The sequence below is a fragment of the Meleagris gallopavo genome, chromosome 2, assembly GCF_000146605.3.
Source record: "Meleagris gallopavo isolate NT-WF06-2002-E0010 breed Aviagen turkey brand Nicholas breeding stock chromosome 2, Turkey_5.1, whole genome shotgun sequence".
Classification (NCBI taxonomy): domain Eukaryota; kingdom Metazoa; phylum Chordata; class Aves; order Galliformes; family Phasianidae; genus Meleagris; species Meleagris gallopavo.
The window spans coordinates 16,343,764-16,370,591 of NC_015012.2; the positions used below are offsets into that span (position 1 = coordinate 16,343,764).

General features: G+C 37.4%; 1 protein-coding gene across 1 annotated transcript in view; it reads left to right on the forward strand.

Annotated features, from left to right (window-relative positions):
• The window catches only part of ENAH (ENAH actin regulator), a 61,876-nt gene that overhangs the window by 9,475 nt on the left and 25,573 nt on the right, over positions 1 to 26,828 (forward strand). Inside the window, 3 exon segments of the mRNA XM_031552350.1 lie at positions 6,818 to 6,983; positions 8,104 to 8,281; positions 17,447 to 17,531. Coding sequence (XP_031408210.1) covers positions 6,818 to 6,983; positions 8,104 to 8,281; positions 17,447 to 17,531 — 429 coding nt within the window.

Consider the following 26,828-nt stretch of genomic DNA (forward strand, 5'->3'; position numbering starts at 1 on the left):
TTTATAAGGAGAGAGAATGTGAAATTGATAGTGGATCGGCCTTACCACAACGCTGAGATGAGAAGCGCAGGCAGAGAAGCGCAGGCGAGAAGCGCAGGCAGAGAAGCGCAAGCGAAGCAGCGCAGGCAGAGAAGCGCAAGCGAAGCAGCGCAGGCAGAGAAGAGAGCATCAGGTGACCTTGCCGGGAGTTATATCTCCTCGCTGACCGCAAAGCCCCCTGGGGAAACGTAGCTGCTCTTCTCCGCTGGACAGGCACCCGGAACTTGAGCATCAGCAGTCAAACCCCCAGTACATTGCATGATGTTATGATGTGGAATACCGATAATGAAAAATCATGAAACCATGACAAGAACACATTCATTGTTACAATTTCTCAGACTATTTTTGCGTGTACTTTATTATTATCAATTAAAACAAATAACAATTTGTACAGAAATTTGCATGTCTGATATTTCTGAAATAATATTCTGAACTGTGAACGTTTGTCTCACTCAAGCATATGTTTTCAAACTTAAATAGCAGTTTCTAATGAGAATAATTGCTGTATTTTTACGTGATTCAGCATATCACAAACGTAGAGATGGTACTCAATTGCCAACTCAGTGACTGCATGGCCACTCTATGGAATACTTTCATGGTAAATGTGGTAATGTGCAACAATATTTGAAAATATAGAATTCACAGGCTTAGAAATTACGTGAAAAATACTTCCATTTGAGATTAAGCTGTTGTTTTAAATGATACTTCCTGCAGTGATTTCCTTAACCTCTCCAATAGCCACCTGCTGCCAGGTCTGTTGATAAAACTGTGAAACTAAAAGATCTTCAGCAAAATAAGAAGTTTATTCTGTAAGTTAGTTACTAATTTTATAGTAACTAAAACAGGCTGCTCTTAGATTAATGTTAAATGATTTTATACAAAAATTGAGAAGCAATTTCCATTGTTGAAGGCATTTATTGAGAGAAAAAAAGCTGTACAATAGTAAAATTTCGGAATAAAGCATTGCAAAATACCGTGCCAAAAGTAAAGCTTTGTTCCTTTGCAAGCTTTCAGTCCCAGCATTTAGGTTCAGCTTCCTTTACTCCTCACTGGTAGTAGGCTTTATGTCTAGTATAGAGTTTTCCATGCAGATTTGTCTGGTTTCTGATACTGCAGCTCGTCTGTTCTGAGTAATTCATGAAAGGGAAAAAGTGGGAGAGATGAATGAATCTCTCAGTTATCAATCAAAAGTTTTTCCGAGCAAAGGCAAGAATTAACACATTACAAGGGAGCTGTTAGTGAAGCAATCTGGAGCTGCTTCCTCTGCTTTCACCTCCCAGTTGAATGGTAACTCGTGGATGAGTTTGACCTGTTCTAAGAAATCAACAGCCAGTCTTGTCCTCAGGGTGATCCTAATGTCAGAAAAAGATTCTGCGTGAGAAGCAGGTGTTAAGTATGTCAGCTGGTCTCACATTGCTCTTATTCTATAGCTTAGAAAGTGAGTTAAATGCTGTACAATCTGAAGTCCTGGAGTGGCCAAGCCATGTTATTTGAGGTCGGATGCAACAACAAGGTGACGTGGCTCGTTCTGCTGTACCAGGCACCCGGTGCTTCTGTGGAGTAACATGTTCAGCCAGGTTTTTGCAATGCAGGAAAAAAATGGAGGTTCTTTCTGCTCAGTTAGTAAGTTAGAGAGAAAAGTAACTTAAGGGCATTAGAAACATCTTATTAACTTAAAAATGCCAGCAAATAACTACTGAATTAAGCCAAATGAGCAACTTAGAATACATGCCAACTTTGTGGAGTATCTTTTCAGTTGATAGAAAGTAGTGCTGCAGTACCAGGTGTATTTTCTTTTAATAACAAGGTGGAGAACACACATTCTCATTGTATCATGCCAGTAGGGGTTCAGGAACAACCAGGGAAAATCATTTTTTCAAAACTCCACCAAGGTACAGAACTGGATATTTGGACCTATGTTGTGCTGCTTGTGAAATTCTATTTTAAGACATCAGTATTAGAAATGTTTGTGGTTTTCTAGCTGTGTGTTGCAGTTTGAAAATCCTAAGTAGGCATTTGGTGAATCAGCATCTTTCCATTCCTTTCTGACCTACAAAGACTGCTCATTTGAGAATGTTGTTTCTATGAATTGGGAACATACCAGCCAAAAACCACTGAATCACCAAAAGAAGTGGTAGTGGATATGACTTAAAAACAGGCAAACAAACACGACTCTAGTTGTTATATCACTAACATACTAAAGGTTGAGACTGCTCAGGTTCTGAACGTTCTCCTTGCTTTTGTTGGTATATTGAATTATCTTTTCTGTGGCTGCAATCCTGCACTTCTCTGTGCGCGTTCGATCATCTACAACCTTCATCCTTTTTTATCCCTTAATGGAGGGAAAACAAGCATCCCCTTTGCTGGGGGAGGCTTAGCTCAGCAGACTGCTGGTGTCACTGTGCACTGAGCTTAAGAACTTGGAATGTGAAAGAGGGAGCACATTCCATTTGGGCAAAGGAATCATGTCTGTTAGGGGTCAGTTTGCTGTGGTTTTTCAACTTTCCATATGATCTCATCGCTGGAGGAGGAAAGTATATTCTCCCTTAAGAACAATCTTATGATTCATTACTACTATATTTTTCTGTGTGAGCTTTTTGAGTGCCAGACCTCCCCTTACTTCCCCCCACCCCCAACAAAAACCAACCCCCCTGTCTTCAGCTTTATATAATATTGCTGTAGGTGGATTTATTCAGAATAATAGTTGGCTTCAACAGTCAGAGCTTTATGTCTATAGAACTGTTGCTAACGTATATTTATCCAGCTATTTGTCAAGCTTTGAATTTTGGGGAGAGGGCTTGTATGCTTCGCTTCCTAAGGTTTGGTAAGCGCTGCTTAGCACAAATCTTCCCTTCTGTGGATATCATTTCACATGCTTATTTCAGCGAGTTTACTTGGAAATAGATAATCACTTCATTTAATTGAGTGAAGATTTAGATTGTCACTTCAGTTCTGCAGCCCACTGGCCCAGTGAGCTGGCAGTCGGCCCCTGGAAACAGCTGCGTGTTTTGGCAGCAGCCTTTGGAGCTGGAGGGAGATGTCTTGCTTGTTCTCCCACATACCCCAGCAAGAGCTTCTGTTGGCTAGTCAGAATGTAACGGCTCCTGGGACTGTTACACTAGGATATACACCAGAAGAAAGAAAAACTGTAGGGATGTGAGTCAATGAAGGATGCTTTAGAAGGTCTAGTGGCATGGCAAAGAGGTGATGACCTTTTTCCATTTGTTCCGCAGCATACTGTAGAGAACTTGCTCATTCCCAATCTGTCTGAAAATGTGTGCTGTAATAATACCACAGTGGCTTTTAGGTGATGAAGGAAGTCATCTCCTTACATCTGACAATCGAGTCCTGTAGTCATAGGAATACAGGCATTCATAGAGCCTCTGTGGACTGTAAAGAGGTCACGTATAAATACCAAGATGAGTGAAGACCTTCTTCCTGTTGGAAATACAGCAGGGAAGTGAAATAAACATGAAGAACAAAGAATATAAAGGCACTCTTCTGTTTCAGTTGGCTCCTATCCCTTTTGAACTGAAGTTTGTGTCTAGTGGAGAAATATGAAGAGTACGGGTGAGGTGCTGGTTAACAGTCCTTACCTAAAACTTGGTGCTTTCCCTGGAGAAGGTGGATCAAGGAAAGAAAATAAAGCCTTGTTTTTTTATTAGACCTGTCAGTGGCGTGGTGGTGTGGTACACACATGGCTGTTTGGTTTGGTGTAGCCTTGTGAGGTCAGGAGCTCAGGTATGGTTCTTGTTTTAAAAAAGGAGAATTTTGAGAGGGAGCCTTACATATTTATTTTATAGTGTTGGCTGTTGTACTCAAATAAGCATCAAAGAGAAGGCCTGAGAATCCATTTTTGCTAGAGATCACGCCTTCCTATTCCTCTTCAGAATAAGTAGCAGTCATTTTAGAGTGCAGAACTTTTACTAAGAGAAAGAAATTGAATTTGTCTTCCTCCATGTAGTAAAGTACAATTATTGAACGCTGGGAAAAGACTAGCACACTGTGACGGTTTAATTTGTTTCTGATAGCAGTGGTTTCATTTGTCTATCTTAACTGCTGCAGGCTGGTAAACAAAGTGATGGATGGTGGGAGCTGTTAGCAGGAGGGGAGTTTGCTGCCTTCAAATTGGTACCTGGATGGAAAATTATAGGCATGGAATGTGAAAATTTTAGTTTTAGGATTTGTGTGAAATGAAGGTAGAGTGCTTATTTTGTAATAATCAAGTAGGTCAACTGGAAACTGTTGGTATTTGCCTTTTTTAAAGGATGTGAATCATCCTGTATCGTTGTATGGGTAAGAATTACCCATTGCTATTAAGAAAATTATTTTATTTTAAATGGAGCATGAAATATTAGTGATAGAGACTTTTGTGTAGTATGTAGCATAGCCTGAAAAGTGGAACTAAAAATAATTAGAACAGTTGTTAAAGAAAAGCTGGAAGTAGTACTCAAGGCCGCTTTGTTTGTGCTTTACACTGTGCCACTTACATTCTGAATAGTTGTAAAATAAGTTTTTTTTCTTATGTTGAAGAAAAAAAATCACGTAATAACAGAGCTTCTCCAGAGCTTAGCCACATGGAAGGACCGTGACAGGGCAGAGAATAAGAAGGCACAGAAAAAGAGCATCTGAATTTGGCGATCTGTCCTACTAATTAAGTCTTCTGATCACTGTACCATTACTTAATCATTCTCTGGTATTACCTTACTGTAATTGGAATATATTAGCTTATTGTCTCCATTTTTAATAGGATCTAAATTATTATTTTTTTTGTCTGCACATGATTGTGAATCTGAGATAAAGTTATTTTTTGACGGGAACTCTGCAGACCACGTGGCTCTGTTTCCAAATCAGTATCTAGGTCCTGTCACTTATGGTTTATCATGCTTAAGGTGAACCCAAATTCAGATGTAGCAAAACTGTTGTAGGTTTAGAAAAACTACTGTGTAATGTAGAAAACCACTGCTGTTTATTTTGTACTTCGTGATCAATGCAGAGCACTTCTGGATCTGAACATTGCTAAGATTGTTGCCAGAAGACTCTAAATAGGGAAATCAAATATGTTTTTGAATTGCATTCCTCTCAGATGAAGGAACACCACCTACCTGTGCTGTGCTTTTTAATACGACTTGTGAAGCATCTGAGATTTGCAGCTTATTTTATTTACAGGATTACAAGTCTTTGCATTTCTCTTTGGACCAGACGTGGTCCTTTAGGACTAATGATAAATTTCAGATATATATACTGCACTTCTTTTCCCAGTATAGTTCATACGTTATAATCTTACTCTACTTGTGTTTACCTAATTTCTGTCTGGCAAAAGGGTAGCCCACTGAGAGATTGTTCTCCTGTTATGAGCTTAGCTAGTGAGAATACTTGTCATTTTAGAACCGGGAGTGTATTTCTTCGTCTGATCTTGAATCTGTTGCTGCTGTAAGAAGCACGATCTGTGTTCTCTCTTCTCCACCATTCTGGTGTTGAGCATTTACTCTGTTAGCTAGAGAGCTATGGGGGAAATGTGATGGAAATTGGTGCAGTGTTTTGTCAAAACCATTGTTACTGAAAGCTAGCAAAACAGCTGGATACGTTTCTGTGTTTTCTTGTGTCAGGAGATGCAGATGAGATATTGGAAAATCTCTTGATTCTTCTTTTTTTAGTAGGAATGTGGGGGGAGTTGTCTTCTCCACCTTTATATTTTATGAGCAAATATTTCATTACTGTCCTTTTGTTATTTATTAAAAAGAAAAAAAAAGAAGCATGTCTCCTCAGCTTTCTCTGTTCTCCAAATGGTGCACTGCATTCCTTGCAAGCCAGGCATCTCATGTGTTTTCTGTAATGCTGGGTCTGCTGAAGTGCAATGTTCAGAGAATTTGGCGTACTGATAAGAAATCATTCCTTTCTATTTTTATGTCCTGTCTGCATCTGGACGTTTCCCGCAAAGACAATTTGTGTTGTCCCATCCACACCCCTCCAATAAATCATGTTTACAGTATATTCTGCTTTCCGTAGTTTCATTTCTATTACGATGCCTTTCGTGATATTCCCCCTTTAACTTCAGGCTGTTCCTTAGCTTCTGGATGACTGCTATAATCAGGATTAGCTGTGGACGTCAATAAAGTCCTCTGATGTTGAAATTGCAGTTTTCAGTAATTAACAGAACCTTTCCTTAACGAGGAAACGTGAATTCTAGGTGCTAACTGATGTAAAATACATCAAAACCAAAAAGCATTTCATTTATGAGTAGATAAACTTCTGTGTGCTGAACCTCATCCTAGCATTTGTGTGTGCATGCATGCATTTGTGTTTGTCTCCTCATACATATTAACAAGAGCCAGGGCCTTCCAGTCTTAACTTCTTGTAGAATTAGTTGCCCATTGGAAAACGCAAATTGTATGAAGCTAGTACAGCTCCAGATTCTTTGCTCTTTACTGTTAGTCCAAAATGCTGTCTATAGCTTTAGTGTTAGAAATTAGAGATTAGAAATAATTAGAAAGCTCATAGTTGATGGAGAGGACAAAGGAAAACATGTGAAGAAAACTGCTAAGAAAAGGTACAAAAAAAAAAAAGTAAATGCTTTTTTCATTTGTAGTTATACTGTATTTGTCTTGACTGTACATGTTCAGAATGATTGCCTGTTAGCAAAATGTCAAAGTGATAGCAGTTTTGAATTAACGGAAAGTGAGAAAGCTGCAAGGAGTGCTACTTCAACTTTCTGAGTGAAAAGAATTTGCCTGAAGTAATTTTAATGTTCTGATCTGAAATACTTGTATGTTAACAGTGAACAAAGTATCTGCCAAGCACGAGCTGCTGTAATGGTCTACGATGATGCCAATAAGAAATGGGTACCAGCTGGTGGATCAACTGGATTCAGCAGAGTTCACATATATCATCACACAGGCAACAACACATTCAGAGTTGTGGGTAGGAAGATTCAAGATCATCAGGTAAGTGAATCTCTAAAAATTTTGAATAAGAACATTAATTTTTTGCCTCTTTTTAACACTAAGAAATGCATCTTTGGTAATGTGGGAACTTCAAGTAGTAAATTTACTTTCATTTTTAATTCAAATAATGAAACTTTATTATGACCTTTTCCCCATTAAAACTAAGCACTTTGTATACGTTTAAAATGATTCTCCTTGTGCAATATTTACCTTTCCTTTCTGGGAAGGAAGAGTGGTAGTGTAGATGTAAATGATGTGATTCTCTTTAAGTCAGAGTTTGGGTCTAAGGACTTCTGTTCTTCCCTATTTTCTGCAGTTGAATAGTTACTCATTTTCTCAGATCAATTTATTCAAAAAAACATCTACTATGCTGAGAGCTTGAGAAGGGAGCAGTAATGATAACATTGTAATTCCTCGATGAAGAATTTAATAGATCTTGATTAAATAACAGACTGGCACTCTTGTAAAATTTGCTCTGCTTTGTGATAACTTGGGGTGGAGTTGTAATTTTTTTTTTTGAGGAGAATTTCTACGTATCACCCCTTTTCCAGCATTTCATGAAATGATTCTCTTCTGTTTATCTTCTACCATGTACCTGGGGCGTAGACTGAAAATACCTTGTGTGATTTGTCACTAAAAACTTGTTGCAAGTAATAAATAGTACCTGTGTATTCATCTGAGGACAATTTTCTTTTTGATAGTCAGTGGAAAAAGCTGAGAGGATATAGTTACCAAATGCAATGAGATCTTTGTGGATGGCTGGTAATAAATGGTTGTTGTACTGGCTAGAATTTATCATCTTTTGTGTGAGCTGTAACAATCTTGCAGGATGATGCCTTATGATGCATAGTAGAAGTCCATGTAAACTGCTGCTGAAAGCGCTGCAAACTAAGGGATGCAGCATCCACAGGAGGAAGGTGATAATTTTGTTAGAATATATGTATATTTTTAACAAGTACTCTGAGGTTAATGGAAAACCAAGGCAGTCTCTGAAATCTGGATGCATTTGCACAACTACGCTGATACTAAAAATCAGAACTGTTTATATTGCTCCATAAAATCGAAATGAAACTTGCAATGAAACAGCAATTTTATTTATTCCATTTGTTAACTGTTGTAGGTGGTAATAAACTGTGCCATTCCAAAAGGGCTCAAGTACAATCAGGCTACACAGACCTTCCATCAGTGGCGTGATGCTAGACAAGTGTATGGTCTGAATTTTGGCAGCAAAGAAGATGCCAATGTCTTCGCAAGTGCCATGATGCATGCCTTAGAAGTATTAAATTCACAGGAAGCTGGTAAGTCTTTCAACTTTTTTTTGGAAGGTAGATCAAATAGGGATGAAAACATTCAAATGTTTATGCAGAAAAGTCAGTAGATCTTCTAGTCATGATTAAGCCTCTAGTCCATTTAATTATTTGGGTGTTTTGTGTACTTAACTGCTGCTGATTAATAGTGCTTCTCAACCTGATGCTGTCCATGTGGATGCAGTTCATAAAAACAATCTGTTTTCATGATATTTCTTACATGTAGAAACTTACTGACTCCACTTTCTTTGGGAAACAAAAAAAAAATGCCTGATGAAGAAATGTGTAACTCTTAATCAGAGTGTTTTTCAGGATTTCTAAAACTATTCAATGTTTTTAATATGTATCAATATTTTTCCTTCTCGAGGAGTAATTGTTTATTATGAACATTTTAGACTTCTTTTACCTCTGAACTTTGGAATTGGTATTGTCCTCTTGATAGTAGGATAATGTTCTTATCATACAGTTTCCTAGTGTCAAGACTTTAGATTCTAGGAGTAACACTGAGATGAGCACATACAATTTAGACAACAAATCTATTATTTCGTTTGCTCTCTTTCAGTGGGAGAGTAGGTGATGTTGAAGATTTAAGCTCTTAGGGTGAATTTAGTGGCTTTCAGTTTTCATGTGGTATCCATAATCTATTCTAGATAGATATTACAGCAAAATGATCAGTATAGCATTGGGACGCCTGCAGAGGGAGATTTTATTTTACACGACTTTCTAGAGGCTTTTGTGTTCATGTAATCAAATAGAATTCTTTTGTCCTCATTAAATTTTAAAGTTTGCCCTTGTAACAAGAGAGAGTACTTCTGTGCCAGGTTTCTTTCTCTTGTAGAAGAGATGCTGTGGGTAACCTTACTACAGCTGTCCCAACTGCAGCAAAAAAAAAAAGGTGACTTTTAGGTTTCTTTTCATTCTGATAGTTGTTTCAAGAACTTGCCTCTAGATTCTAAGCTGTCTGCACAAAGAGTGATGATGCATTCTGCAATGCTTGTATATGAGGCCAAAAAATAAAGGGTAGCTAGAATTAAGATGTCTTTTGCCACCTAAAGTAATCCAGTTGTGTATCCTGTTCTGCCTGGATGTTTTCTCTTAGAGTTCTCTTTTCCTAAGGACTGTTTGACTGTAAATGTTTCAGGTGCTTCAGGTGTTTATTATCAAACCATCTCACTTTGCAGTGCTGGTTGTAAAAGCATTCACATGCATACATACAGTTTGTTTTAGTACATGAAAGTCAACATATGCTATATATTGGTTGGTTTTGTTTCTTCTGATTTATCTGCTAGACTTGTAAAAATTTGTATGATGTGCATCTTAGCTGTTGTGATACTGCTTCAAAAACATGTACCTAAAGAGGAGAGCTTGTCTCTCCTCTAAAATAAAACAAAAGAAACTGCTGAGTTTCTTGGTGTATCTAAGAGAGCATTTAAAATCTAAGTAATAAAATCCAGTATAGATAACCTCACTTCTGCAAAATTGCTTACAATGGAAGTTTGATTCTTGCAGTATCCTTATTTCCCGCTGTTTTCTCATTTTGGCAATTCCCTTCAGTAGCTTGGTTATTTTTATTCATAGAAGGAAATCAGTTTTAATGCTAGCTGAGTGTACTGTTAAGAAATTCATAAAGCTATGGCTTATGCTAAGGTTCACAGAAAACTAAATGACTTCTGGGGAATATTAAATATTATTTTGTTGATGTGCTTTTGGTTTTCCGGGGAGCTGTTAGAGCTCACTCTCTCTGTTTTTAAAATTATGTAGTCTTCATCTCCTTCTCTTGCATGTATTGGAAAAATGTCCTCGGTCTTCTACTCGTAGTGGCCTCATTGGAAGCTTAGTTTAGTATCTCTCTCCCTCTAGTGGTCCTGCAGGAGCAGACAGGGTGCATGCAGTACTGAGCACAACAGGCTTTTTGTCGTTCGAACGAGCTTAGAAGGCAGAGTGAAAACGTTGGAAGTTGGAGCGGAAAAAAAAACATTACTGCAAACAGCAATTTTCTGATTTAAAAAAATAAAACCGAAGTGTTTTTCTCAAAGCTGCCTTGTCAGTGAAACTGTTTGAAATGTGCTGTATGTCTAGTTTTTCTCTCTCCTTGATCTGGAGATCATGTGATTATTGCAATTTCTCCTACATTTGAATGTTGGTTATTGGAATAAATACAGAGCTCAACGTGTTCTCACTCAATTTTGTGTGGCTGCAGTAGCTGTGCAAGCAGCCCCTGTGCTTCTGCTGACCGGCTGAGCAGACCACGGGCCCCCTGCACACCAGGACAGAAGGCCAGCATGCAGAGTGCAATCCTTACGCTGAGATTTGAAGTCAGCCTACTGAGGCTACGAACTCCTGCTCAGGAGATGTATTAAAAGAAATCAAACTTTGTTTCTGGCACTCACTTGGGAGATTTGCAAAAGATTTCATTTCATTAAAGTAATTGTTGCAGGCAGTCAAGAGGCACTACGCCTTATCCGAATGACAAATGTGTCATCGGTTTAAGAGGTCATTTGAAGAGGATTTCTGGCTTAAAGGTTGCATGCTGTGCGTTCCAGGTATTTGGTAATTGGTCTTAATTGGCTTGAATAAAGATGAGTGCTTGCTGTGTAGGTTTTGTGTTGTGTTGCAAATACAAAGTGACTCTGGAACAAGAGAAGCATGGCAATGAAAGAAAACAGATGAGTGAGAAAAGGGAGTTGTAGGTTGGGAGGTAGGAAGAAGAAACAGATATCATTCAGTTTTACTGCAGAATGTATCTTCCAGTGTTTTTGGAAGTAGCATTATTTTGTAGTACCTTTGTCTTTAGTCCCAGGAAGGCTGTGCTAAGAGAAGAAGAAAACAAGTATGAGACTTACATTTGTAGTTTGCTGCTTAAGGTTGTTTGCAGATGGAAGCTGGTAAGGGATAACTGAAAGGTGTTGTACAACTGTCAGCAAGCCTATACTAATTCTTTCTAATATAATCATATGCATGTAAGATTCAGTGTTGTTTGTTTTGGGTTTCTTTTGCTTTACATGGTATGTTAACTCATATGAAAATCAGGAAGAGGAGAAGAACCTTTTCCTTCCCAATCTGTCTTTATTTTGCTGATCCAACAGTAAAAAGGAACTGGAAGTTATGTTTCTTTAAAATGATTAGTAACCCTGGAAGCTAGGTTGTTTAGTTCTTAACGAATCGAACCTTTACAGAGGAAAAAATGCATGCTTTATTCACAGCTTTGGAATTACAGCTACATATGGTCTTTTCTCTTTTGGCAAAGATAGTTAATTAAATCCTTGAATGGACTTATTCATATCATAGACTGAATAACTTAGCGTCTTTGGGAAATACAAACTGGGGGTGGAAACTGGAGTTGCCTCATGATATTACGTATAGAGATTATAGGAGGCTTAAATGAGAAGTACACGGGAAGTAGGGGGAAGGAGAGCTTCTCCTTGTACTGTTGTGTTTCTCATCATGCTAAAACTTGTATCAAGAGAAAAATGATTCTGCTGCAATGGTGTAATTATTCAGTACTTGTCCTCTTGGCAGCTCTGGAGCAGGCTGTCAGCGCTCCCTGTCAGAATGATAGGAGTGTGATGTGGTATTACCTGTGTTGTCAAGAGCTAATATCTCTGGTTTTGGTAGTAAGCTTTTCCTCTTGTTTTTGTATATTGGATTGATTAAGGAGAGATTTTTTTTAACTGTCAGCTTCTGTAATAACTAATCCTGATTTATATGCCAAAATTCAGATATGAAATAAATTGAGCTGCTCTTAGGCAAAATATTTCCATTTGAGTTGCATGTAAGATTATCAAAACAATCAACTTCTTTGTGGTATTGAGAAGGGCAGGGGGAGTTGCTCAGTTTTCAGTGATATGCTCACCTTTAAGTTTTGCCTGTGTGGTATTTCTGATTTGTGTGGTTCTTGAGGATAACTGTTATATCAAATGGAAATGTTGAGGCTTGGGCTGGCAATCCAAAGAATTTCATGAAAAACTGATAGTTGGTCTTAACTGGAGAGCAACCATAGGCAGAAGTATATTAATTTTATAGATAAAGTTCTGTTTAATAAGCATTGGATAATGATATATTCTTCTCTTGAGAGTTATATTTGTCTTAAATATTCCCTGTAGAATTTGCAGCTAGACTAAATCTGAAGCCTTTTGCAAACAGCATTGTCATATAGTCAAGAATGTAATTGTGGAAATATCACTTTGTTATAAAGGTTCATTTCTTTAGCATTATACAAAAACAGTTACTGTTTGTAAGATAGCTATTTAAAGAAATTTTTTACAGAATCAGGGAAAAAATGTAATAAATAGCTTGCAGTAGATTAATATATTTAACTTTTGACTCTGCTTCTTTTTAAAGACAAACTGTGTGATTTTGTTAAGTGACCTTAGCACTATATTCTAGAAGCTTTTGTCTCTGTTTCCCCCTATGTAGAATGGTGGTGGGGAGGGAAGCCACAAGCTTAAGGTCGCCAAACAAGCTTGTTCCCAAGCCAAGTGTAACACCCAGCAGTTTTATTTTCAGGGCTCTGCTGCTGCTGATAAGGAGGCTCTGCTGGCTTTGATAGAAGGCTTATCTCTACTCAAATTCAAATGTATTTTTATATATTTTTAAGGTCTTTTATTCTTGGCCCCTTTTATTACCTTGATCAACTAAAAGTATCTGTGAAGTGAAATGAAAAGTATTGACTTTCTATATAAGAAGAACAAAAAAAGTAACCTACTTATCCTTCTGCTAAAATAAATCAAAATGAGTCTATTAATTCAACTGAAGGCAGTTATAAAAAGGGAGCCATATATGAGGAAGTAGATATTGGAAGGATTGGGAAGTCTTGAAGATGATTAGCTTATGCAGAAGTACTTGAGTAGTTTTTTTACTTGTTAATGCCCTGGTTTTTGACTGTTGTAGTCTTATTTATGAATCCCTAATCCAAATCTAGGTCTAGGTGAGTGGTGCCACTTTGCTTTTGCTGAGGAGTAGATAGCAGCACTGCCAAGGCTTTATTCTGTGATGCACTGTAGTAGGACAGACTCTGAACAGGAGAAGTAGAGACAAGAGTTTACTTTGCCATCACTACTTTTCCTATCCTAGGGATTGGTAGTACAAGTAAAGTCTACTTTCCATTCATTTAAAAAGATTAAGCATTTATTTTAAAATACACAATTTTATTATTGCATTTTAAAAGTTCTGACATTCCACAGCAGAATTGCATCTTTTTGTTCTAGTTTTGAACTCCTGTCTGGAGTGTGTTCTTTGCTTAGTAGATCTGTTCAGGTTGTCCTTTATAACCTTTTGGAAAAGGCTTTCATTACTATTCTTAATGCACTTACCTTTATAACGTATGCCTATACAAATTTACTTGCTGTCTGCTTTCATTCCATTTGTCCTTGAAAAGTCATTCCTACTTAGACTGGAATATCAGACTACATAATGGATATGTTATGTAGTTCTGGCGCTGATACACTGAGGAATTAAGCAATGGGAATTCTTAATTACTGGGTTGTTTTTATAACTGCTTCTCTTTATATCTTCACCTCAAAATAAAATTCCTGTGATACAGTTGGTCAAGTTTTTCTAAAGACACTTGATTTTTAAAAGTTTGTATTTTACTGCTGTATTCTGAGCAGTTGTATTGGAGTTGTATTTTTGTATGTTTGTTGGCTGGACCTACCCCAGCTGTCTGACCAGCTCTGAAGCAAGCCTGTCCTAGTAAATGAAGAGATGCACTTCTATAGCCTTGTATAGACCTTGTATAGGTCCTTGAATATCCTGTAGTTCATGGGTTGTTCCTATATCGGATAGTAGTTGTTTTTTTAGGGTTACTGCCTTATAGAAATGTAATGTCTTCAGGTGCTTTGCCAATGCTATTAAGGTAAGACAAGGGATGTTAAAAGAGGCGAGGTGGAGAGTTTGAAGTAGAATTCCAAAGCAGGACAACATAATTGCAGATATTGAGGGATGGGGGGGAAACAGGCTGAAAGGCATTGAGAAAATCATGCGTTTCTGCTGCCAACTTGCTAACTGCACCTTCATAGCATTATGCAACTGGAATTAATAAATTCTGCTCTTGAACAGTCATATGGAGTTAAGTCAGTTTTAGAAAGGTGATATTGCAGATGCTTAATTTGGCCCATGCAGCTGCCTGCAGCCTGATGTCCTGCTTTGAGTGGTGCCAAGAGTCATCTGTGGGAAGAACCAGGACAGATCCTGACCTGCTGGGAGAGGCAACTTTGGCAGGCTTTTCCCCTTGGGGGGGATTCCTGGTGCATTGGATTTCCAGTCTATCTCTCATTAGCCAGTTGTCCAAACTGTTGCAGAGGAAGGGGGATGCAGAGGTGAGAACAGACTGAAAAATGGAAAGCCTTTAAAGGAGATGGATGAAATATGAAATCATATCCTCTGTTAAAATATGCTGGAGTGCACTGTCTATATATTCCTGAGAGAAAGAAAGATGTTAGATTTTCCTCAAAACTCAAAATGCATAGACCATTCAGCCTCATATTATACTTGGTTTGTACTGATCTTTCAAGATAGTAATCCTGCTGCTTCAGGCTTCTTCCAAGCAGGGTCTGTGATTGCTTCTCGGTGAGCTTGATGTTGCCGAAGTATCCTGAAGCCTCTGAGAAAGCTTTTTAGTACCCAGCTCCTGCTTGTTTCTGCTTTTTTAAATTTTTATAGCATCTTGCCCCCCATCTGAAAGGTTGCAGTTTAGCAAGGAAATCGTGGTCTTGGCTATTGTAATAAATGGATTTATAGCATCAAACATATGCTTTGACACTTGATATGTACCTTTTAACTTGCCTACATCCATCAGAACGGTGGGGTTTTTGTAAGTGTGTGTTTGCAGAGAGAAACTTGTTGGTGAACAGGCCAGATGGCTCTGCAGCTCACCATTTCTTTCCTAAAAGCCTTTGTTATGCTCAGGTTGTGTTTTCTCATGGCAAAAATATGAGGCACTAAACCAAACCGTGTTAATTGTTAGCAGGTGACTGTGTTTGGGTTTCTTGCATGTACAGATGCAAAGCAAGTACCAGAACTTTCTAGGGTGGGTTGGTTAGATTCTGCAAGCTTGGCTTGTGTGTTTTGGCACCGTGTATTCTACAAAGAAGTTTGAGGCTGTGATCCATGGTAGAACATAATCATTTAAAGTACAAATTCTACTTGTAGAATAACAAAAGTAAGATACAACAACCAGTCTGTGTTGTTTCATTTCCCTCCTTTCCCTTCTGTCTTCATTGAACACTATATATGGGTGTAGGTTTGATGAAGTTGTTTCTAGTGTATTATAGTTCTAGTTAGTGAATGAGCAAAGCCATCATCAAAAGTTGTTCTTATTTTTTTTCTAATTTCTGTTCTTTCTTTTCTAATGCTTAGATCTATGTGGTTTGTTCTGATAAATGACAGGTCTGATTGAAAGGAATATGTGAGATGTAGCCAGCACTTAGTGGCATCCAGTACCTTTGTGCAGCCATACAGCTGCTCCTGGATAGTGTCTAATTCTAAAAGACCATGAAAGGCTGTAGCATGATTGCAGACAGTCAGGCTGCTTCCTGGGCTGCCTGAGAGCTTCAGTCACAGCTTAATGGGCATAAAAGCCTGGCAGCTGTCATGCAGGAGAGATGAGCAGAGAAATCTAATTTCAGAAGTTTTAAAGCAGAACAACTTCCCAGATGACCAGTATATTTCCACTTACTGACAATTTTATTATTAATTGTCATTGTAGGTAGGTCTTCTGCATTAAAAGTAATAAAGATTCACATTTGTTGGTAGCTCTTAATGATGCTCCAAGCAAAAGTAGTGCATACAAGCCACTTTTATTTGTTGTACACTTAGACATCAGGACCTGATGCTTGCTGAAAAGAATAAATAAGAAAGATAACCTCTGTAATACACTTCCCACTTCTGTATTTTATAAGTAAGTTTATACGTTGCACTTTAACTGTAGGATGCGGAAAGTTTTAGCGTATTCAGGATCCATTGAATGCATGACCACAGTGGAAACAAGTCAGTGCTGTTTTGAGTAAAAACCTTGTTGTGTTGCCTTTGAACAGGGCACTTGTTTGCTGAATCTGAGGCAGATTAACTGTCCTTGATGTCTCAATGTGTTGCACATGATCTCTCTATGTTTTGGATGACTTTCCTGAGTTCAGATGGCAAACAGCATCTACATTTTGACATTTGAGATGGATGAGATCTCATTACAACCCCCCCACTCTTAACTACTTTTGTGGAATCTTGGCAAGAAATTCCTGTTTTGCTTTGGGACCTCCTTGGAAATGGATCAATTTTTGTTCATCCTAATTCTCTTTGATTCTAAGTTCTGTAATCTTAGAGGTAGCTGCCATTTAATTGATTTTCTGTTTTACCAACCATTATTGCAGGAAAAAATGCATTTACTATGTGCTTTATGTAATTCCAATTTTCTGTCCTTCAGTTTTGTTAATTCTGAAATAATTTTGTACTGTATAGATACTTGCAAGCAAAGTAGGAAACCCTCTTTGCTTTTAGAATTGCTCACCAGTCAGAAGTCACAGATAAGTGATGTCCTTCTCGTTTACATCTCTTGTGTTTAATAGTGTGCAGTTTTGGCAATAGTTACGTGCCTTTTCCTTTTGACACAGTACTTGCCTACCCCAAATGGGAGTTTCTCTGATCCAAGTTGAGAAGCTAAAATCTGAGTGAATTTTGGTGTGATTTGTAGAAACATACTTTATTTTCCTTCTTTTGATATGTTGATAAGCTTCTGATGTTTTTTTTCTCCTGTTCTTTCCTTTTTTTTTTAACTTCCAGTGTTCTATTTAGGTGAGTGCTATAGTTTTTGAGCCTTTTCTATTCCTCCAAGAACATTTGTTCACTGTTTTAAGAAAATAACAGACCAGACATGGGTGCTTTTCAGAGCTTTTGTTAAGTCCCATCATCTATAAAAATTCGTTTTGCATTTCTGTAAAAATTTCATCCATGTGAAATAAATCCATTTTGCAGATCAGGTAACGTTTGTTGCAGCTTTTATTTGCTGTATTATGTTGTTGAGCTTGTTTGGCTTACAAAGCAGGAGTAGATAGCTTCTATGTCATGCAATGGCTGTTCATGTTCCTAGATTGTTGCACTTCTTCTCCCCCCCCCCCATGAAGTAAAAGTCCAAACTATTGATTTATTATCTGTCTTCACTTTTAGGTCCTACATTGCCTCGACAGAATTCACAGCTTCCCTCTCAAGTACAAAATGGCCCATCACAAGAGGAATTGGACATCCAGAGAAGGTATGGTACTGCAAGCGAGCAAGCTGTTCAATTGAAGAATGTAGTTGCTCTTCACTGATAATGAGAAATTAAATGATGAGGACTTAATCTCTTCCACTAGGGCAGCATATGCTTGTGATTTTCAATAGCACAGCTTTGCTTTATAAAAACTTAATAGCTAGATCACTTGTTCTTGGTCTCCAACCATTCAGATCTTGCAAGGCTTGGTGGTCTCGGCCTGTCATGAAAGATTTGGTTGGCCTGGATGAAAGATTTCACCACTGTTATCTTCAGCGAGACTGATTTTTTTCCAGTGTCTGTTGTAGCTTCAGGTTTGTACACCTGCTTCTAAAGAAGAAAGTAAAAAGTAAGCAATGAAGTAACTTCTAACATTTGGAAATAAATAATTAAATCATCCAGGGGAATGGCTTTTTTATTTCTGCTGGGTGCAGGTGTAGTAGATCAAAATATTACATGGGAAAACTAGAAAACTTGTTCCATTTATAATATCTTAGCAAAAAAACAATAAAACATCCAACAACCTTCATTTTCAGCTTCCAGTGTATGAATTCAGAGATCCATTAGTAGTGTAATTTTCAACTGTAGCAATACTGGGAGATGTCTCTGATCCTCTGGCCAGGTGGCAATCCTCTAAGCAGTGTTCTGTTCAATGAGAAGCCTCTGAGCCTTGTGCCGTGTCCACTTTTTCAGACCTGTAACATTTTTAACATGCAGGATTTTTTTCCCAATTTGTTCTAATGATTAGTGTGTGTCAATCATTTGGCTACATTCTGGGAACAAACTTCCAAACTGTCATAGTCCTTCGTTTGTTGCCTGTCAGTACAGATTAGTGCTGTTTGGAGAGTGTCTGGGATAGTGCTGTATGAAATGGCAGGGTCTTGTAGGGTAATGGTATCAGACAGAGTTGAAAGTAAAAAAACAAAGGTCTTGGATTATCTTCACTGCCTGTGAAGCAGTCCTGGATTGTCTTACCATCAAACTGCTCCCAGGTGATTAACTGTTCCCTTCCAGAAGGGGTGCTAGGAGTGATTTGGGTTACACAGAGTACAATGCAGGGAATGGGGTCCTTGAATGAAAAGTAAGTGGCTCAGATTGACAGTGAAATGCACATAATAGTTTTCAGTGCTAACAGGAACAGTGTTAACATGCTGGGTCTCATTGGTAATAGTGCTGAAGATTTTTCTGTTTTTACACTTTTTACTTAGTTTGTGTAGAGGTGAGTGAAAACAGATGGCCAATTTACAAACAGTTCATATAATATATTACATGAATTCTCTATACTTGTGGAACAAAGTATTGACGTCAACATTGGTCATACTTGTCTGTGTCTTTCTAGCAGTATATGTCACTTCTTAAATCTGAGGATAAATTGCTTTATCTGACAGTTCCCTTGTTTAAAAATGAACATCAAGAAGTTCATTACAAATCTGTCTGTTTAAGGTGTTTACGTGTAAATCTGCTGCCATGATAAAGGTCTCTTTTTATGTTTCTTTTCTTTTGACAGATTTTTAAACAGCTGTTTTCTTTTGATCTTTTTTGTTCCACTGTAATGTTTTTTAATGTTATTTCCCTTTCTGTTCCTTTAGAAGGCTTTATTAATTGAAATTTCTAGTGCTGAAATACTTAGCAGAGAGGCATTGTAGATGGATGTCACCAGAAAGAAGTGCTGCCCTGTATGAAGAGCTCTGAAAGTCTCTTGAAACTTCTTATTATGCATGAAGGCTGTATTATTAGGTGGTGTTCTTATGGCTTCACTTTTCATTTGATCTGTGTGCTCTACTTGTCTTCATCTAATATAACGTCCTCTTTGAAGTCTGGTCCTGTTTTTGATTTGTCTTTATTTCTGCCCATGAAAAAAGATAGGGAACTAGAATGAGTACTTACTCATGTTGATAGCCAGATTGTTTGTGGAAAAAATACTGCTTTTGTGTCAACAAGCTTAAGAGAAACACAATTTTATCAGAACATATCACAAATATTCTGCTGTCTCTGTTTTTTTTGTCTTTGTAAGCATATAATTGTAATACAGTTCAATTAACTCTGAGCTACATCTTATGCACTAAGTGTCTTTTAATTTTCAGACTGTAATAACAACAATCTTCCTGTGATAATGTAGAGAATAGTAAATAGTTGGGGGAAAGAAAAGCACTTATGTATGTATTACATTTGACAGGTCTTTGGGTGACATTTCTAGTCTCAGTGGCAGAGTGGGCAGAATTGTGGGGAGCAGAAAGACACGAGAGCGCAGGAGAAGGGAATGAACGTTACTGTGTGGGAAGGAATATGGAGTTGAGATGCATCAGTAGAAATGCAAGCTTTGCAGAGTCTATTGCTTCTGAAATGTGTGTCTTGGGACGAAGGGTTTCTGTTTACAGTGTGACTCAATAATAATTCTCTTAAGTGCTGGTCTCGTATCCCTTCCCTTAAAAATCCCTCATTCCAGTAGTGTTTGACCAACTTCCACATTAAGGAAGTTTAGGAAAATACATTTTAGGTGATTCTAGGTCTGAGAATAAAAGATCGGCTTTCGTAATAAGTGAGGTTGGAAAAGGACCCTGTAAAGATCATCTAGTCTAACCTCCTGCTTTTGAAGTAGGGCTAATTTCAGTGACTTGTAACTTCCGGGCTTCCCTAGGCACAAATAGGCACAAGTATTGCCTCACAAATACTTTGCCACAGGAGTGGCCGGTGAAGAATGGGATATTAAAGGAGATCTTCAACTCATCTGATGTTATACTGTGCTTTCATAGCTGTTCAAGAATCTTACTGAATCTGGAAACTGAAGAATTTAATTAAATCTTTGTCAACAGAAGTGTCCTACATTTTTCAAAGATTGTTGTTTTAGAAATCATTTAGATGTCTTACATTTTGAATAAAGTACTAAAATAGTAATTTTACTTTTCAGAGCGTATTAAATGAAAGTTTGCATTAGTATGCATTGAACAACAGTCTATGAAGCCACTAGTACCACGTATGCAGTGTAAAACACTGAGGTTTTTGTAAGGCCAAGATTATAGATTGAGTGGTCAATTAAATAATTTCAGTGGTAAGTTTTTAAATTGTCATTTTCTTAAAAGCAACCTTACCACAGGTGTGTGCTTTCCATATAAAAAAAAAAAAACAAGGAGTATTTCAGGATAACTTTTAACCTTCCTTAACTTTCAGTAATTTAAATATAACAATGATAAGCTTTAAAACACTTGAGCTTCTGTTAGATCCTAAAAAGTGAAGGCTTTCTTTTGTCCTAAGAGTTATTTTTCATTTTGTCAGTGTTAGGCAGTATATACAAATTCCACTGGTTATTTGGTAATGAGCAACCTCCGTTGACATAGATATTTGCTGATAACTTCAGAGTTACTTAACATTTTAAAATACAAGATGAGTTCATGAAATGCCTCTGTGTGCTACCCCTGAGTATAAATTTACCTTCTCTTCTAGCCATGATAAATATATTGTCAGGAATATGATTCACTGAGTTGGTATCTGGCATGACACTGAGGAATTTATTGAGTTAATGTTTATAAATAACTTCAAAATCATCGCTGCTTCATAAATAAAGAGACCAAGAGCATCAGAAACAGAGGAAGTGTATAGGTTGTAAGGAATAATGAAGGTATACAAGCCACCTGTTGTCTTTCAGGGACGTAATGGACCAAAAGTTGACCGACTTTTGTCGTAAGTAATCAAAACTATTAAAAGTTCTCAAAACTCAATAGCAGAATAGTAGTAGGGTTTTTTTTTGGTAGGTGTTCAGTACTTGAAGTTTGCTTACAGCTTTTATTTGTATCTGAGTTTGCCTTGATGCTATTAAAGAGAACTTGGTTGTGTGACTGTTAGAAAGTAGTATTGATGTGGTGCAGTATTCACAACATCTTTTGGGAGGCTTCTTGGCAGTCTGGCAGAAGTTTAGAGGCTGACAAAGGTAGCATTTTGCTTATCATTTTTCAGAAGGCCTAAATGAAGGGATTGTATTTTACAGATTAAATGTATTTTTTCTCAAGCCTTGATCTTAATTTATAACCACCCTATAAGGGTCTACATTTTTTGGTAAACATGATTTTGAATATAATTCCTCAACTATTTTAAAAACAGGTACAGAAATAAATACTGAAGGAAAACAAGCACCCGCATCCTGCAATTAAGTAGAAATCTAGTAGTTAAAATGTAAAGAAAGGGAAGTTTGCCCATCGCTTTCTGTGCTTATAGCCTGATTTCTGCTGTTGGTTTTCTTTTTTTTTCACCTAATCTGTGACCTTTCCCTAGTTGGTAGCTGCATATGTTGTTTCCAGTTCTTTTTTGCCTTTGAAGTTTATCTATCTGACAACTTATTTTCGGAAAGTAAAATTTCTTTAAAGGCTTACAAACTGATTAGGTTTAACTGAGCAAACAGTTATAATTGAGATAGGCGTGTGAATTAAATGTAGTAGTTATCTTCCTGGCTTAGGTTTATAAATGTTCAGTGGAATACTGCTATGTCTCTTACAAAGTCCACATGAAGTTTACACTGCAAAGTCATAATTTAGATGGAGTCAAAGGGCAGGTATGTGTTTTTTTTTTTTTTTTTGGTATTTTTGTGTTTCTTTTCTTTTGCAGTGCATAAGCTAAGGTTCCAGGGAGATGAAATTGTAGCAGTATAGCTTAGTTCTCAGGTTGAGCTTGTTGAGGTAGTTTCCTGGGTCATCCTGAGGTAATCTGGATCGTAACAACTTCACTGTTCCATAGTGGAAAGAGAGGAAAATGAGTCAAAAATGAATGCCCATCAGCATTGTTTATCACATCCTAAAACTTAATTTTTTTTGCCCTCAAAGTTTATGGAAAACAAAGAGCTCTGGTTTGGTAATGACTTTTTTTTTTGTGCCTCGTTTTATTTCCATTCACAGTTTCTTTCCATTCACAGTAAAATTTTTTGTTAGGTCTGTCAAGTCTGGTTACAGAGACATAACATAGAGGTGGTAATGGGGGTGCAGGCTGGTTACAGCTGTGAATAGCTATGGATGTCAGGCAACACTGACATATTCAGCAGACTGAGGAAAGCTCTCTTCTAATAAGCAATCTTATAACTACATTGGCAAAATTACTGCCTTAATTGCTGCAACTGAATATGTATTTACTTGAAGGATGGTTCTGCAAGTATGTTAGTTGTGATTCTTGAAAAATGTCTCTTTGGAATCTTACTATTTCCACAAAACCTTCAGTTCTATGGGTTTTATTTTTCTGTTTAATGCAAATTGTGAAATCAGGGTAAGCAAATAGTCCACACCTTTTCCAAAACTTTCATTTCTGTGACTCCATTTTATGAAACTAGTTCTGTCCCAGTTATACTCCTGGAAATACCACTGAGGGGTTTGCCAATGAAAGTAGGTTTTTCTACTATTTGAGACTCTTACTTTCTATTAAAATCTGTTATGCACCGAGGACTTCTTTCAATCTGGTTTCTACCAGGTATGTTCAAGTGTTCTGTTTGTCTACATAATAGGTTTAAAAGACCAAGTTAAAGAGAACTATGAGGCCCAATCAAAGTTCATTAATAGACCCCTTTCTCTACTGGAAATTCTGTATGTAATAATCCTTTGGTTTGTAGTTGCCTTCACGTCTTCGTTGTGGTGGCTAGTTACCAGTTTTTGCCTGACTGATGAAAAACTTTCTGTTTTCTATCTGATGTGTTTTGAAAAGCTTATGACATAAAAGCTCGTTGTTAGAACTTAAATCTCTTTTGATCAAGGAAATGAAAGCTGATTAGTTTGACTTTGGTAATGTGAAAAGCCTTATAACTGCTTCTAAGGAAAGAATAATTAACCAGATAAAGCAGCTGAGTAAACTACGGCCAAATTGTGTTTTCTTTTGTGAAAGACAAAAGGCAATTGATGCAGTGTTCTTTAGTGTAAAACATTCGACAGACACCAAAAGGGAAGTTCCTAGTTAATGTGGAAGGGAAGACTGCTAAGGAAGTGTGAGAAGCAGCAGTTCCTCCTGCATTGGAGGAAACAGTCATCTTTTATTTAGTTTTCCTGAAGAAACCAGTCCTACTGTTGATGGGAGTTGAGGTACATGAATACAAAGGAGAGAAGCAGGAAATGGATTACACTGCAGATCTTGATCAGAATGGAATGAGAGATAATAGAAAGCTGATGCCCTGTTCTTGGACACTTTTAGAGGGAGGGGAAAACCACCTGTACATTAAATGTTACTGTTTGGGATATCTTAATATTAGACTAAAGGAAAATAAAATTTGACAGTGGAATTTTGGCATTCACTGGCAATCAATTTCAAAAGAAAGCGCTTAAATGATGGAAATAGCTGTGATGACAAACTAGATTAGTGTTCTAAAATCGTGACACAGGTATGCAGTTAAAATTCCTGTATAATTTTGTATTAAATGGTGTTAAAGTGTCAGGTGTTCTTTGCAAACTTCAGAAAAAAGAAATCATTGAATAGTCACCTTTCTTTACTGTTTAGAGATCTAGTGGTCCACCAGCGTTGAAACTGGAAAGGTAGAGCATGTACTTAAACTCACTTCCTTAAACTCACTTCATAAATCTCTACCTTTGTTGAATAGTCAAACATTGCAGATCTCCACTGTGTGTTTCCAGCTCATTTTATCTTCATATGAGAGAATGAGCTCTGGCAAATGTTAGATTATGGAATGATGGATAAGTATTCAGTATGGAAGATGAAAGAGCTATCTTCATGTTGATATTCAGATTTTATTACTCAGGAAAGTTTGCGCAAATTTTAAGGGCCATAGAAGGCACACCTTTTCCCTTTCTGAAGCTGGGCAAAAGGAGATCAGAGGATTAAATTAGCGATCTATTACTATGTTCTGAATAATCAACTTATTAAAACACATTTCAGTTTATTTCTCTAAACGGTTCAACAGTGATCAAATTGGATTGACTGTATGCAGTTAAACTGATGTCCAGACACTGGGTTGCCACTTTCTGGTAAACTTCGAAAGGCATCATTGAAAAGCTGAGGTCACTCCTGCATCTGGAGCTAAGCCTCATGTTGCCTGCTTGCAGCCAGCTGCTCTGTTCGTTGCAGTGACTCAGTGGTGGGAGGAGGTGAGGATCATATGTGATGCATTCTGGTAGGCAGTCAGTGACTGCTGGATTAGATAATGGTATCTTTGCCCACGTGCTTTCAGCATTTTACAATAAAACTCCAGATGTTGCTGTCTTTTGTATATTGCTCCATATACTGAGACAGGTTTAGAGAAGCTAGTTCAAGAGCTCAGAGCCCTAAAAACATGGGCATGCCTAGACTGCCTGACTGGAGTGCTACTGACCTTTTCTCACAGTGCTAGTCATGACAGTGCAACTTCTTAAATTGGTAAATGTGCTTCAACTTAACGACCATGAAGTTTAATTTGGAGTTTTAGTGGATCAAGTGATGTTTCTGGTGCCTTTGTTCAATGTACTCTTCTTAAAGTTGTTCTTCGCTATTCTTGTTTTGGTTGCTGTGACTGTCACAGTTTAAGCAGACAAAACAGGGTTGGTTTTCCTCTTCGTATTCCTCAGTGACTTGATGCTTTACTTTGACTTGTAAGTTATTCAGCAAAGGAATAACAGAATATGAAATTGGTGTGCTCATAAAGATGGCAAACAAATACTAGGCTTTAGCTGCATGCAGCTGACCTCTCAGTGCAGCAATCTCTTCAGTTTGTCCTCAGTAGATATTTTTTTTCTGCAGCCTTTGTTTTCTACAATGAGGCTTAAAAAAAAATACTTCAAGTTATTCTCTAATCATCTTGGAATGTTGATCTGCTCAGTGCCTGTTGGATTTGGATGTGATAATAAAGATTCTTCTGTCTGTATTGCTTGTGGAAATACCTGTTATTAATGTATCTGGCTTCGTGACAAGAAGTCCTTCAGGTTCGTGGGTGAATTCTGATTTTCAGGTACATACATGGTGGTCTTGGTGCAGTTTCGTCACCTTTTTAGGAAGAATTTTAATGGCTTGATCCCACAGTCAAGATCAGAATAACCCAATGTTAGAATATTAAAGATTTATGTGAATGTACAGGGAAAACTTCCACCTGAGGAAATAAGGTGGCCTGCCAGAGCAGACAACAATTTTCTTTTGCCAGCTGCTTTGCAATGAGTGTTATCTGTAGGGTTTTCTTCCTGGTGTTCTGCTCTTGTTTTATTTTTTGACAGGATGAGATTTAGTGTTTAGGCAGTAAAGAAGTGAGAAGTTTCATGAAAGAATTGTCTCTCCCTGTACATTAGATTTGTTTTGATATAGAATATTGTTTCACCAGCAAGTTTATTAATGTAGCTGTTGTTTTTCCTTCAACCCATGTGGTAATGGTCACCTCTGAAGGAAGTGACTGAGACTTCAATTCTTTTGATTGTATTGAAACCTTTAACAAAGGGACTTAGGGATCTCAGTCATTCATCTACAAGAGCTAACATAACCTAGTTGGCTTTTTTTTTTCCTTGAGGTACTACATGAGACTCCTTTGGAATAGCTTTCTAAGTTGCATTGTGTGATGATCTGTTACATGTAGTACTGTTAGTTGCTAAAATATGCTTAGAAAGCGACCATTCTATGCAGAGCAATTGACTCATTTTGTCTAACATCAGAAGCTGAGCTTATTAGCACTACCTTTTACTTGTTGACTATGTGTTTAAAACAGTAAAACAGTACCTACATTGCATGTGAATGATGTGCCGTCCAATTTCATAGCACAGTGTCAATTGTTCAATGTACGTCAGCTGTTAGATTATAATAATTCACATTTTTTAAATAATTAGTCAATTTGCTTTAGCATTTCGCTGTCAGATAAATAGCATGATGGGACATTTGCAGTGCCTCTTGAGCTCCATTAAAAGTCGTCCTGGTTGGTAGATAGTGAACGTTCATGATCATACATGACAATTCTTCAGTCACATAGAAAGTACATGTGTTTTAGATCTACCAGATTCTTGACATCTCAGAAATGCTTTCGAGAATTTTAAAATTACATTATCAAGTGATAACAGAAAACTGTAAAAACAAACATATCGTTTATTCTAGTTTTAATAAGCAAAATTAGTTTTTAATCTTTTAAAATTGTTCTACTTGTTATGTTGCTGTCCTTTTTTAGATTACCGAACTCATCCTTGTTCATTAATGTGTGTTGAAGCAATATAATTGCATTATTGCCATGCTTTTCTTTTGACCTGTGCCACTTTTGGCTTCAGATCTGAAAGGTTTACTGTAGGAGTCCAGTCATGGGTTGTTTGGTTTTTTTTCTTCCTTCCACCCTGTTGAGAGAAAGGGAGGCTTCATAGATAAATAGTGAGAATAAGTTTA